General features: G+C 42.0%; 1 protein-coding gene across 1 annotated transcript; it reads left to right on the top strand.

Moving 5' to 3' along the window:
• Window positions 1–3,750: 3,750 nt before the first annotated feature.
• LOC148667027 (uncharacterized) lies at window positions 3,751–11,839 on the top strand. Its single transcript, XM_088632680.1, has 2 exons — window positions 3,751–4,346; window positions 9,070–11,839. The coding sequence occupies exons 1-2, from the start codon at window positions 3,974–3,976 to the stop codon at window positions 10,800–10,802; spliced, it is 2,106 nt and encodes a 701-aa protein (XP_088488806.1). The 5' UTR covers window positions 3,751–3,973; the 3' UTR covers window positions 10,803–11,839.
• Window positions 11,840–13,698: the final 1,859 nt, after the last annotated feature.

Below are 13,698 nucleotides of genomic sequence, written 5' to 3'. Positions count from 1 at the left end.
TTATCTTGGTTATACGATCGGGAGAGGATTGATCATGTCCCAAGAACAGAAGGTGCAGTTAATTAAAAACAGGCCCAAACCTTCTACAAAGAAGCAAATCTGAACATTTTTGGGACTGGCGAGTTATTATCGACGTTTCATTCCAGGGTTTGCCTCCATTGCCGCCCCTCTGCACGATTTAACGAAGTTGATTTATCCGGAAAAAAAAATGGACCGAATTGGAAGAGAGGGCCTTTCAAGACTTAAAAACAACTCTCTCTTCTCAACCCGTCTTACAGGTACCGGACTTCATGGTACAAACTGATGCTTCTGACACTAGAATTGGAGCCATACTCTCGCAAGAAATTGAAGGACTGGAGCATCCTATTTTATATATCAGTCGTAAGTTGAATCCTGCAGAAAAACACTTTTCTACGATAGAGAAAGAATGGCTAGCAATAAAATGGGCCCTAGACTATTTGAGGTATTATTTATTGGGAAGATGATTTATATTGTACACAGATCATGCACCATTAACATGGATGTTACAAAATATGGATAAAAATTATAGAATTACACGATGGGGTCTTAGTCTGCAAAGGTTTCAATTCCAAAGGGTATATAGACCCGGAAGGAAACATGGAAATGTAGATGCCCTCTCCCGAAATGCACTGTTTATTTTTTTTCTAGACCGCCCGAGGACAGGGCTGATCTCAGGGGGAGGGAGTGTAAGAGGACCCGGGGAAGGGTCATTTATAACCAGTATTTCCGGAGCGAAACACTGAAAATACTCGATATAGACCTGGGCAAGATGGCCACCCAGGATAACCAGCTGACCCGCTGTTGGAAAAGGCCTATGCAGCAAAACAAGGAGACACAGCTGAGCTACATCAGGAAACAGGATATAAATCCCCCAGAACCGGTAAGTCGGCGCAGAAGCTGATAAGGTGAATGCGTTTTGGAGGAAGGAGAAGAGTAGGATTGTGCTCAATAGGAATAAGGCAGTGGTTCTCAAACTTTTTGGACCAAGTACCACCCCTAATCCAACCAAAGCATCCAAGTACCACCTACAAGTCATCATCTCATAGGAACCCCAGAAATTCTCAATGACCAACATGAGTGCGCGTGCACACACACTCACACATACATATAATAAATATTATAATAATAACTTTATTTGATATAGCGCCTTTAAAGGTGGCTTCTCAAAGTGTTTTACAGAAAAACAACATTAACAACAACTAATAAAAAAGCACCATTTCAGTGAGAGGGGTGAGCCTGTTTAGTTGAGCAAAGCAGATGTGAATTAATTTTTCGAGCCTTGATACAATTCACAACAGAGTCTAACAGATATTAAATCGTCAGGCATTTTACTTGACGGCAAAGGTCTCGCGGTGGATGTTGTAATGCTTACATTAATTTCTGGAGCAAGCTCTCTAATTACTGCAACTACACCGTTATGTCGGCTTGTCATTGCTCTAGCACCGTCTGTACAAACTCAGACACATTTTATCCAGTCGATGCCATTCTCTTCGATAAATTAATTCAGAAACTGAAATACGTCCTCTCCTGTAGTTCCTGTTGGTAGCGGCTTACAGAACAGAAAGTCCTCACGGGACGTACGCTCAAACTCGTATCTAACGTAAACGAGCAAATTGGCCAAATCGACTACAGATTTATCTAATTGCAGTGAAAAACATCTGCTCATCTTAACGCGCTCTGTCATCGTACTTTTGATATAATCCTTAATTTCAATAATTCTATGAATGACTGTGTCTTTCAGGGGGAGGGGGGCAGCAGGTCGAGCTGTTTAGCAGCTTTTTCTCTACACATAATACGTGTCAGCTCTTTTGCCAACGGTAAATAAGGTTCTTCAAAAATAGTGTAGCTTACCTGCTTTAGCAATCCGCAAGCTTGCATTTTTCCGCGTTTCAGTTTTTATTTCTGTATTTATTTAAAGTTTTTATTTCATGCGCATGGGAGCGAAACACAGAGACGCTCGGTGTATTTTTCTCAAATTAGAACAGTTCTTAAATATTTTTCTGTTATCACGCTTTCGTGTGCTCACAAGATTACCTGCGTTTGCAGCACGTATTTCTATGCATTCCTGTGTTTACAACTTTGGCATTGTTCCAAAATCACGCACATTCTCCTTTCTCCCTATTTGCCGGAGATACAGTAGCTTTTTTTTAAATACAATTGGTCACTTGCATCCGTAGCACGCATTCCTATAGAGTGGTATAGAATTACAGAGTATCTCTTGTGTCCACTGAAGTATTAGCGCGTACTGTATCGTAGTACGTAGGCTGCATATTCGACACGTATTAAAATACAAAATATGAAAACCCGTCCCGATTTTTCAGCGCACACGGCACAGTTCCAGGGTGTGGGACACCACATTATATGGTTCAGTCACAGAAACAGGAGAGCATGCCTTCTTCTTCTTATTATTTTGTTTTTGTTTCTGAGAGATCATGTTACATAGTATATATAAAACAATTTTACGTTGTACTTCAAAGTTCTGGATCATAAACATTTTACTTTTCCTTGCTGAAAGTCTAACGCACAAGAGAGAATGGCGATATACATAAAAACGTGGTACCAGATGATAATTTCTAGTGGCTTCCTGAATATTTGTCCCACAAAAGACACTTTTTGGGGAAAAAAAAAACTTTGATTTGATGAGCTATCATGTGAACTCTTGCTCTTAAGATGGAAAGAGATTGCATTTGGTATTGCATGTAATTAGATGGTAATTCTTTTATTTGCTCTGTCCTCTTGTTAAGATGTGTTATATCAGGCAAATAAAGTATTTTTTTTCATCAATTTCCCTACGGGATTAATAAAGTATTATCTATCTATATGTTCAGTAGAAGGGTTGTCATATTTTGTCTGTTAATCAAACATAAACAACAATTATGGACAACTATTTTTTTTATAATGAATATTATAATGCCTCTGAAGTCACATTAAAATTTCCTGTAGAATTAAAAAACACAGAAATACAAGCGGGCATGATTTGTGTCCAGGATACTCTAATGTAATAAGTCCTGCCAAGGAAAGTGCCCCCTTCTCTCGTTTTGAGCCACTGCCCTCCAAAAGGTCTCTGTGCAACTCTGTTTGGGAGATGTCAAGATGCTGAGCCCATGCTGTGCTTTACTGGCGGGTGTAGAGGACACGGAAAGCACATCGAGTTCCCTGGACATGAAAACTGACAGGTGGTTAAAACTTCTCTCAATAAACAGGAGATCCTGTGTCCAAAATCCTGAGGTGCCTTTCTTCCTGTCTTGACATATAGAATGTATTATTAAAGACAATCACATAGGGCTTGATTTAGTTTAATGCAAGTATTTATTTCCTATCTTGGAACAACTTGTTTTTCAACAACATTCATACTATTTGTGAAATATGAAATACAAATCTTGCTTATGGGTGAAGAAGAAATACTGCCAGCTGGAGAGAAAATTACGGATTTTTTTCTTTAAACAAACACCTGCATAGGGAGATGTAAAACAAAAATCCACTTGAGACGTTTTCGTTGGGGAGGAGGGTTGTGGAAGGGCAAAAAAAAATCTGTTGCGTTTCACAAAATTCACACTTACGAACGGCGCAAGTCGCAGATGATTCACTTCCCTTGACTAGGTGGCGCTAGGAGGTGCAGTGAAGTTTATATCCGGCTGCAGAAACTCCTCTTTCTCAGCTCTGCTTCTCGATTGTCTTGAAGTCGCCGCCACGCTAACGAATGACGTCATCATACGGCGCGACACTGCATGTATTTCACCCACGTGTAGGTGATTGAATCATTTTCTTTAGATAAAGAAGGAAGTTGTTTTTTAATAACTTCAGTTTCTGAAAACGTAGAGTCTTGTCGGTTGTGTTTATGCTTGAACAGAGCACAGGCCTGATAACAGAATCTGTGAAGAATAAAAATAAAGAAGTTGTTCTGTTTAAACATCGCAAGTCAGCCTTTGTTTCTGACCGACTCTGAAGAAGGATGGCGGAGTGCTTGTTAAATCTGCAAACCCAGCTTGACTCTTTCATGCAGGTTTTGCTCAAATCGATCGTGTATGAAGTGTCAGAAGTTTTTGGAAACAGGATGTCTGACTCCGAGAACGAGTTTCAAGAAAAACTCCGCAGCGTCTCCCAGATCCTGGTGAGACGGGCCGTGATTAAAATCACACAGTGTGTGAAGGACAGTGTCGGGAGTGAAATGGCGCAGCTGAAGAAGGAAAACGAGAGCCTGAAGTGGAGATTGCAGCTGTGGGAGAAGGAGTCGGGAGCAGGAGGAGATCAGGGTACCCAGACGCTTCCTTGTGAAGTGACTGCAGGAATAAAAGAAGAAATGGACACGAAACTGGAGCTGTCAGGTCAGTGTGACCGGGGTAAAGTTATCTCGAAGTTCGAAAACGATTTTGGCACGCCTGTAGCGCTTTCACGAAACCTCTTAGAGTTGCGAGAATGTTTGTTTTGTGTATAAAATACATTGTGGATGCTTTCTCAGCCTTTACTTTTTCGTTTTTATGACATTTTTTGGACCAAGCACGAATATTATTTTGTCAATATCTTCGCAATGGAAGCACAGAACGCCTTCAAACCAAAAGCATTTTAAAGACCACGACTCGTGGATATTTCCACAGTCTTTACATCAAACTATCAGTGAGCTAATTATCTTTTTTTAAAACTCCGGTTTTTCATTGATGCGTAATTACGTACGAACTGGAACCCGGGGGACCGCTGTGTGCCCACGTTCACAACGCGAGAAATACTGTTCAATACGGCTTCGTGCGAAAAACCCGTATATGACCATAGGAAGCAGAACAGTGCAGTCTCCGATTACCCAGACTGTAAGCACGGGAATAAAGCTTTGTTTGATTTCTGAAACCCTTCCTTTACATCCTGTTTTCATTCAGGTAAGGGTCAACTATATTCACAATACTACTGACAACAGGAAGATTAAAATATTCTTTTCTCAGCAGCTTATTAAAAACAGCTCCCATGATGTTCAAACCGACTTTTTACACAGAACACTGACACAGCTTTGCATTCTGAATCTCTTTTTCTCATGCTTTTATTTAATATGGCACAATGCACTGGGATAGGGGTATTCTGTTCACAAACCAATAGCATTTAAACCACAGCACCCACAATGCTGCAAGAGTTTTGCACACTAAGCAGGTCCTCTGACTTTTCCCAGCTTTGTTTTGGGTTGTGGAACCTTTATATTTTTTAGGGTTTTCTGAAGATAACACTACAGGTAACACACTGGGATAGGTGGGTCTTCTTCATGGCTCAATAGCATTTCAAATACAGCACCCACACTGCTGTACCCAAGTGTTTTACACACCAGACAGGCCCCGAACCTCATCCAACCTTGCTGTGGCTGTGGCCCCTTTCTTTATTTTTTTATGATTTTTTCAATGTGGCACCATTATCAGGCGGAACATGGGGATAGGGGGGTGCTATTTACGAGTCAATAGCTCTTCAAGCACAACAGCCACAGTGCTGCAACCAGGTGTTTTACACACCAGACAGCTCCCCTAACCGTATACAACCTTGCTGTGGCTGTGGCCCCTTTCTTTATTTTTTTTAATGACTTTTCCCAGCTTTGTTTTGGGTTGTGGAACCTTTCTTTATATTTTTTAGGATTTTCTGAAGATAACACTACAGGTAACACACTGGGACAGGTGGGTCGTCTTCATGGCTCAATAGCATTTCAAATACAACAGCCACACTGCTGAAACCAAGTGTTTTACACACATGTGCTTCCATTGCAGAGATATGGACAAAAGAATATTCGTGCTTGGTCAAAAAAATGTCATAAAAATTTCATAAAAACTAAAAGTAAAGGCTGAGAAAGCATCCACAATGTATTTTATACACAAAGCAAGTGTTTTTGTAACTCTAAGAGATTTCGTGAAAGCGCTACAGGCGTGCCAAAATCGTTTTCGAACTTCAAGCTAACTTTACCCCGGTGTCAGTTTGGTGACTTGTATGAAGTCAGAGTGTGTTAAAGAACAGTGTCTATAACTAACTCAATGGTGAGATTTTTTATGTTATTTTAAAGAAAACATCTCACAAGAGTTAACATTCTTGTTATCTAACAAACTATCAAACTGTCATAAAAACTTTCCTCACTGGTGAGAACATAGTGCAGAGATGCAGAGTGAAGTGGGAAAGACTTGTGTGATGTAGCAACGGGATTCTTTACTGGAAACTGAACTGTTTTGTCCGGTTACAGTGCTGAAAACACCTCGTTCACATTCAACAATTGTTCCACTGAATCAATTTGTATTCCAACTTCATTATGAAACAACATTTATAAATGAACAATAGGTTTATTCCATGCTGACAAAAACACAACGTTTCGGCCGTGGAGCCGTGTTTTTTCTCTCTTCTTTTTTTCAGCATAGAATAAACCTTTGCAGCCTATACATGCTGACACAGCTATCCACATGAACATTTATAAATATTGTATTTAAGTTGTATTGGTCTAAATTTTTATAAGTATACTAATGATTGTGTATATAAACATTTTTTAATTGGTTTAAGTATTACTGTCGTCCAGGGTCTGTGTCTGTATTGAGTCCTCTTGAATATTAAACCAGTGTGTCTATATTAACCCCTCTCTTTCTCAATGCAGTGTTAATGTACTGTAGTGTCCAGAAAGTGTCTGTATCAACCTCTCACTCAGTGCAGTGTTAATGACCTGTTGTGTGCAGTCAGTGTGTCTGTATTAACCCATTTCTTTGATTGCAGTATTAATGTCCTATAGTGTACAGTCAGTCTGTATTAACTCCTCTTTCAGTGCAGTCTTTATGTCCTGCAGTGTCCAGTCAGTGTCTGTATTAACCAGCCTCTCTCTGTGCAGTTTTAAAGTAATGTAATGTGCAGTCAGTGTGTGTCTATTAACCCCTCTCTCTGTGCAGTGTTAATGTACTGTATTGTGCAGTCAATGTGTCTGTATTAATCCCTCTCTCAGTGCAGTGTTAATGTACTGGAGTGTCCAGTCAGTGTGTCTGTAATAACCAGCCTCTCTTTGTGCAGTTTTAAAGTAATCTAATGTGCAGTCAGTGTGTGTCCCTTTCTCTGATTGCAGTGTTAATGTGCTGTATTGTCCAGTCGCAGTGCCTGTGTTAAGCCCTCTCTCAATGCAGTGTTAATGTACTGTATTGTGCAGTCAATGTGTCTGTCTTCACCCTTCTCTCTCAGTGCAGACTTTATGTCCTGTAGTGTCCAGTCAGTGTCTGTATTAACTCCTCTCTCAGTGCAGTGGTAAGATGCTCTAAGTTACAGTTTGACCATGTCTGTATGTCTCAGTCTAGTGTTCATGTACTGTAGTGTCCAGTCAATCAATGTGTCTGTATTCACCTCTCTCTCTCAGTACAGTGTTAATTTACTGTTATGTCCAGTCAGTGTGTCTGTATTAATCCCTCTCTCAGTGCAGTGTTAATGTACTGGAGTGTCCAGTCAGTGTGTCTGTAATAACCCCTCTCTCTCAGTACAGTGTTAATGCACTGTAGTGTCCAGTCAGTCAGTGTGTCTGTATAACCCCTCTTTCAGTGCAGTGTTAATGCACTGTAGTGTCCAGTCAGTGTGTGTGTGTATTAACCCCTTTCTCTGATTGCAGTGTTAATGTACTGGAGTGCCCAGTCAGTGTGTCTGTATGAACCCCTCTCTTTCAGTGCAGTGTTCATATACTGGAGTGTCCAGTCAGTGTGTGTGTATTAACCCCTCTCTCTCAGTGCAGTGTTAATGTGCTCTAGTGTCCAGTCAGCATGACTGTATTAACCTCTGTTTCAGTGCATTGTTAATGTGCTGTAGTGTCCAGTCAATGTGTCTGTATTAACCCCCCCTCTCTCTCTCAGTGGAGTGTTAATGTAAATGTAATGTAATAGTGATATTATTACAGAAGTCTTACTTTTTACATGGTAGTTAGGTTTCTGATTAAGATAAATCAGAACATGCCCTTATACCCACTTATTCCGCTATGTTTAAACAACCCAAATTGATTGTGAGTGTACTTGTATGAATGTGTGTAGTTTAAAGCTTTTAAGATCACATGGCCTCAGCTATCACTACTATGCTGATGATACTCAAATATACATCCATACCAAACCTGATGCAGATGTGGCTGTCTCTATTCTATTTATTTGTATCCCTGATATAAAAACTTGGGTGACTCAAAATTTCCTTCATTTAACTGTGACAAGACTGAAATCATGCTTATTGGCACCACCCATCAACTTTGTACAACCAATGTATAACTCTGTCTGCAGATGGTCTCGTACTTGAGCTTCAGTCTAAATTGAAAAACTTGGGGATGATATTTGACGTTTGACCCACATGTGCAGCATGTTGTCAGAACATCTTTCATTCACCTCATAAATATTGCTCGACTACGCCTTATGTTATCACTAACTGTTGCTGAAAAGTGTTGTCTAATCTTGAATCGACTACTGTAACGCTCTACTCTCTGGGGATTCTAAATCCACATTGAACAAACTCCAATATGTCCAAAATTCAGCAGCCAGCATCCTGACCAGGTCTAGTGCAAGTGTTCACATTACTCCTATCCTGTAGTCCATGCACTGGCTTCCTGTCAGGGTTCATATCGACTTAAAAATCCTCCTGCTCACCTATAAGACTACAAGTCTTGGCTTGGCACCTCCATACTGGTCTGATATTATCACCCTACTCCCTACCTTGCAATCATAGCTCTTCTAATTGTGTTCAACAATTTTTCCCCCCAGTCTGTCTACACTCTATGGGTGACATGGCCTTCTCCTGTTTTGCCCCAAGCTCTGGAATTCTCTCCCCAAGGTATCAGAGAGTCACCTTCTCTAAACTCCAAATCCAGACTCAAAACCTTTTTCTTCAGAAGAGTCTTTATTTAACTGTTCTGTACCCCTCTCTTCCTACTGTACTTAGTACCACTGTCTACTGTCTCCTCTAACTGTGTATTCTCATCGTGCTAATTTTGTGTATTTTATGTTGTTGGCATTCTGTAAAATGCTTTGATTAGCCACCTCTAAAGGTATGAAACTATAAAATAAAGTTTATTCTTATGAAGGTCTTGTCTTGTATTTACAGGCTCAGAGGCCAGTGTTCTCTCCGACGCTGGGGAAAGGGCTCCTCTTGAACAGCAGCGCAGTGAGGAGGAATGGGGCTCCAGTCTGATGCAGGAGACAGAGCTCCCTGCCTCAGAAGGGAAAGAGGCACTTAGTGAGCAGCACACAGAGAGCAGACAGAGTATCAAGGATCTGGACTCTGTGCCCATGATGAAGACAGAGCCTGAGAGTGAGACACCTAGGCTCTTAGTATGTGATGATTTTACAGAGAAGATGAATAATCTGGACACAACCAATATTACACAAGGTTGTAATGAACTGGGCTGTGTCTCTGTACAAGAGCACAGTGAAGAACTGGGTGCTTTAAATCTTACAGAGCAGGATATGGATCCCAAGTTGATTGACCCTGCAGAGCAGCAGACTGATGTACCTGGTAAAGAGAACTGTACTGAGATACAGCACACAGAGGAGAGTCAGTACAGGGTGGAGCAACAGCAGCTCCTACAGGGCTTGATAATAATTAGGCCTTGTTTTGTTCAAGTCGAAAGACTGTCATTGCAGAGTCTGAAACAGTCATATGATCCCTTAGTATCTGAATGCTTTACACACAGGTTTAATAATCTGGTTACTGAGAAAATTGTTGAAAGTTTTAATGAACTAGAGAGTATGTCTGTTCTTGGGCAAAGAGAGGAACAACTGAATGAACTGGATGGTTTTAGTCTCAGAGAGCTGGAGAAGGAGCCCCAGATGATTCACACGGCTGAGCAGCACACTGAGGGACACTATGGAGAAAACAAATCTCAGTTTCAGCACACAGAGCAAGACCATTCCATGGAGCATTTGCAGAATAAGAGACCCCAGCACGATCAGGGGATGAAGAAGAATCACTCAAGGCCTTGCTCAGATGGAGTGGACAAACTGCCATTAAGGCACAGGGAGAAGCAGCCTTTCTGTCAGTCTAGCATTTCACAACCCTACCAGCACCTTCACACTTTCAGCTGTAGTCATTGTGGGAAGAGTTTTAGTCAGTCAAGTAACTTAATAGCCCACCTGCGCATTCACACAGGAGAGAAACCATTCAGCTGCAGTCAGTGTGGGAAGAGTTTTAGTCAATCAAGTAACTTAAAAACCCACCAGCGCATTCACGCAGAAGAGAGACCGTTCAGCTGCAGTCAGTGTGGGAAGAGCTTTATTCGGTCAGGTGACTTAAAAACCCACCAACGCATTCACACAGGAGAGAGACCGTTCAGCTGCAGTCAGTGTGGGAAGAGTTTTAGTCGGTCAAGTAACTTGATAGTCCACCAGCACATTCACACAGGAGAGAAACCATTCAGCTGCAGTCAGTGTGGGAAGGGTTTTATTCAGATAAGCGCCTTAGAATCACACCAGCACATTCACACAGGAGAGAGACCATTCAGCTGCAGTCAGTGTTGGAAGAGTTTTAGTCGGTCAAGTAGCTTAAAAACCCACCAGCGCATTCACACAGGAGAGAGACCGTTCAGCTGCAGTCAGTGTGGGAAGAGTTTTTGTCAGTCAAGTAGCTTAATAGCCCACCAGCGCATTCACACAGGAGAGAGACCATTCAGCTGCAGTCAGTGTGGGAAGGGTTTTATTCAGATAAGCAACTTACAATCACACCAGCGCATTCACACAGGAGAGAGACCTTTCAGCTGTAGTCAGTGTGGGAGGAGTTTTAGTTGCTCAAGTGACTTAAAAACCCACCAGCGCATTCACTCAGGAGAAAGACCGTTGTAGCGGCAAGGTTTATTAAAATACAGGAATTAAGTTTGCTGCTCCCTTGCCAGTCTCTCTCTCCCTCATCTCAAGTGGTGCTTGATACAGAGAGGCCATTCCATTTGGTTCACATTTAAGGTGTTTTTCTAGCTGATAGAGTGTTCTGATAAGGAACAACTCCCAAATTTGAGTCCCATCAGCCACCCTAATGAATGGTCATCTCTGGTGCAGATTCCAAAGGAGAGTCTCATCCCAAGTGGTTTACAACCCCAAGGTCAGAGTTCATGGTTAATCATCCTCTCACGAGACACCAATAACTGTAGGGTTTTGTGCATTTCCTGGGACAATTGTTAATTGTAGCAGTAAGTCACAAAATGATTCTCAAATGCCCATGGATCTTTCAACCAATGAGCGACCGTAGTTCCTCCAGGTAAACCTCCAGCTCCTCCTGGACATCTTCAGACTCAGCTCAGACAGTCACGTAACAGCCAGTTTGTCCCAGTGCCAGGACTTTTCCTTGTTCTAAGAGTTGAGAACGGAGGTTGCCAGCGTGTAACCAAAGGATCCACCTGAGGTTAGCCCAGGAGCATGCCTCGTGAACCCACTGTGAACGCTCACCTGATCAACGAGTGAACTACTTTTGGAACTGTGGACAGCTGAATATCAGTATTCAGGACTCGCGCTACATCGGGAACAAACCGGTCTTCTTCCTGTCTAAAGAGTGTGACTTGCTCAGATCTGCAGTCACTTTTCTGTGTGCAAACTCTGCTAGTTTCAGCCAACACTAACTAGCCGGTCTTCAGAGAGCATCAGCAGCGCACCGCAGCAGAAATCTCTCCCTCCTTCTCCTTCTCTCACGTCAAACCAGCACTGCCTCAATGCCAGTTGATATCAATTTAATTCCTATGAGTTATGTACTTGGTTTAGAGTATTTAGTGTAGAAGTTGTAACCAAGTTCATTTATGAAATGGTCTAAATGAATGATATACTGAATGTATGTCCCTCTTAGTATTTGTAACTCTTCGTGATTGAATGTATACCTTTTGTATTCTGGTAACCCTCACTATAAGATCTGTTACGTTCAAATGCACATTTTATGCATTAATAAATGTATTCTCTTGTATTAGTATCCGAGTGTGTGTGTTGCTGAGTATCCCGCTGGGACGGTCTTCTAATAGCCATCAAATAATCATTTTCTGACTTAATGCTACAATTAATAATTGTGCCTGTAAATGCACAAACACCTACATTTACTGGAGCCTCGTGAGAGGATGCCTATAAGCTCCTCCAGTCAGGACAGGAGGCTCTACTGTATACAGAGAGGGGTGGGAGGGGGGAACAAGCTGATACCCTGGCTTCTCTCCAGACACAGCTGGATGAACTCCTCCAGTTGGGATATGTGGCTCTACTGTACACAGAGGGGGGAACAAGCCGATACCCAGGCTTCTCTCCAGACACACCTGGATGAGCTCCTCCAGTCAGGACAGGAGGATCTACTGTACACAGAGAGGGGTGGGAGAAGGGAACAAGCTGATACCCTGGCTTCTCTATAGACACAGATGAATGAGCTTCTCCAGTCAGGACAGGAGGCTCTACTCTACACAGAGAGAGGTGAAAGGGGGGAACAAACTTCCCAGCCCTGTTGTTGAAATTGATACCCTGGTTTCTCTCCAGACACAGCTGGATGAGCTTCTCCAGTCAGGACAGGAGGATCTACTGTACACAGAGAGGGGTGGAAGGGGGGAACAAGCTGATACCCTGGCTTCTCTCCAGACACAGCTGGATGAGCTCCTCCAGTCACGACAAGAGGCTCTACTGTATACATAGAGGGGTGGGAGGGGGGAACAAGCTCCCCAGGTCCGTTGTTGAAGCCGATACCCTGGTTTCTCTCCAGACACTGCTCGATGAGCTCCTCCAGTCAGGACAGGTGGCTCTACTGTACACAGAGAGGGGTGGGAGAGGGTAACAAGCTGATACCCTGGCTTCCCAGTGGGCAGTGATTCGTCAAATATACGTATATATCACAGCGATAGCTATGCATATATATATACATTGGCGCGATGTATAATCAATGTTGAATTGCAACCGTAAAATTGACGACATTAATAAATGCATATATATAACGTCAAAAACACATCTAACACAGTGCCAAAGGCTTTTTATACATTGTTTGTGCCGCATCTAGGAGTATACGGCAATCTGCATAGTGTACGAAGTAAATTATTTTCGCAGTAATTAATTTATTTACACAGCTTTGCATACAAGGGTTTTGTGGAGGGGTCTTGCCCCTTGCCTGAAAAAAAAAATGTTTGAGTGCCTATAGATTTTCTATTTTTATTTTCTTAAGAAAAGTTGATACCATTTCCTGGACACCCCGTCCCCCAACAGAGCCGGTGCCCAGGGAAAAATCTGTAGGGGGACGTCTGAAATTCTGAGGGGGGGTGATATTTTGGTTGAAACTGAGCTGTATGGTGCAGCTACCCAAATGAAATCTCGCAGCTATGCCATTGATTAGTGCTTCATGATAGAAGATAACGACTAGCGATCTGGTATTTTCCATGAAGTTCAATTTCACATTTTTTGTCACTCTCGCAGTTTGGATTGCCTGGAGCGAAAAGTACCACAAGTGTTCATTTTTGCAGCTACATCAATGGAGGTTCTGAATTGTTAAGAAAAAATAGTTGTAAAACCCAACAGAAAGCACAGACTGCTATAACTAGTCCTAGTTATATAATGATTTTAAGTATAATGATAAACTACTGCAAGGAATCGGTCCACCTGAGCAAACAGGATCGTAATGTTGACACTCACTAACGACACTGATATGTGCTGTTCCTGGACAGAGAGTCCTCCTGCACATCAAACAGTCCGACTGTTAGTGTCAATTAGTGTTGTCTGACCATTTACAAAGTACAAC

Source organism: Lepisosteus platostomus, chromosome 5 (assembly GCF_059453375.1).
Source record: "Lepisosteus platostomus isolate fLepPlt1 chromosome 5, fLepPlt1.hap1, whole genome shotgun sequence".
Taxonomy (NCBI): Eukaryota; Metazoa; Chordata; class Actinopteri; order Semionotiformes; family Lepisosteidae; genus Lepisosteus; species Lepisosteus platostomus.
This window is presented reverse-complemented; position numbering and strand designations above follow the sequence as displayed.

Excerpts from the sequence above, each read along its gene's own strand:
- LOC148667027 (XM_088632680.1), top strand. The coding sequence starts at position 3,974 with ATGGCGGAGTGCTTGTTAAATCTGCAAACCCAGCTTGACTCTTTCATG. Across the intron at positions 4,347-9,069 it reads CACGAAACTGGAGCTGTCAG|GCTCAGAGGCCAGTGTTCTC; the intron begins GTCAGTGTGACC and ends TTGTATTTACAG.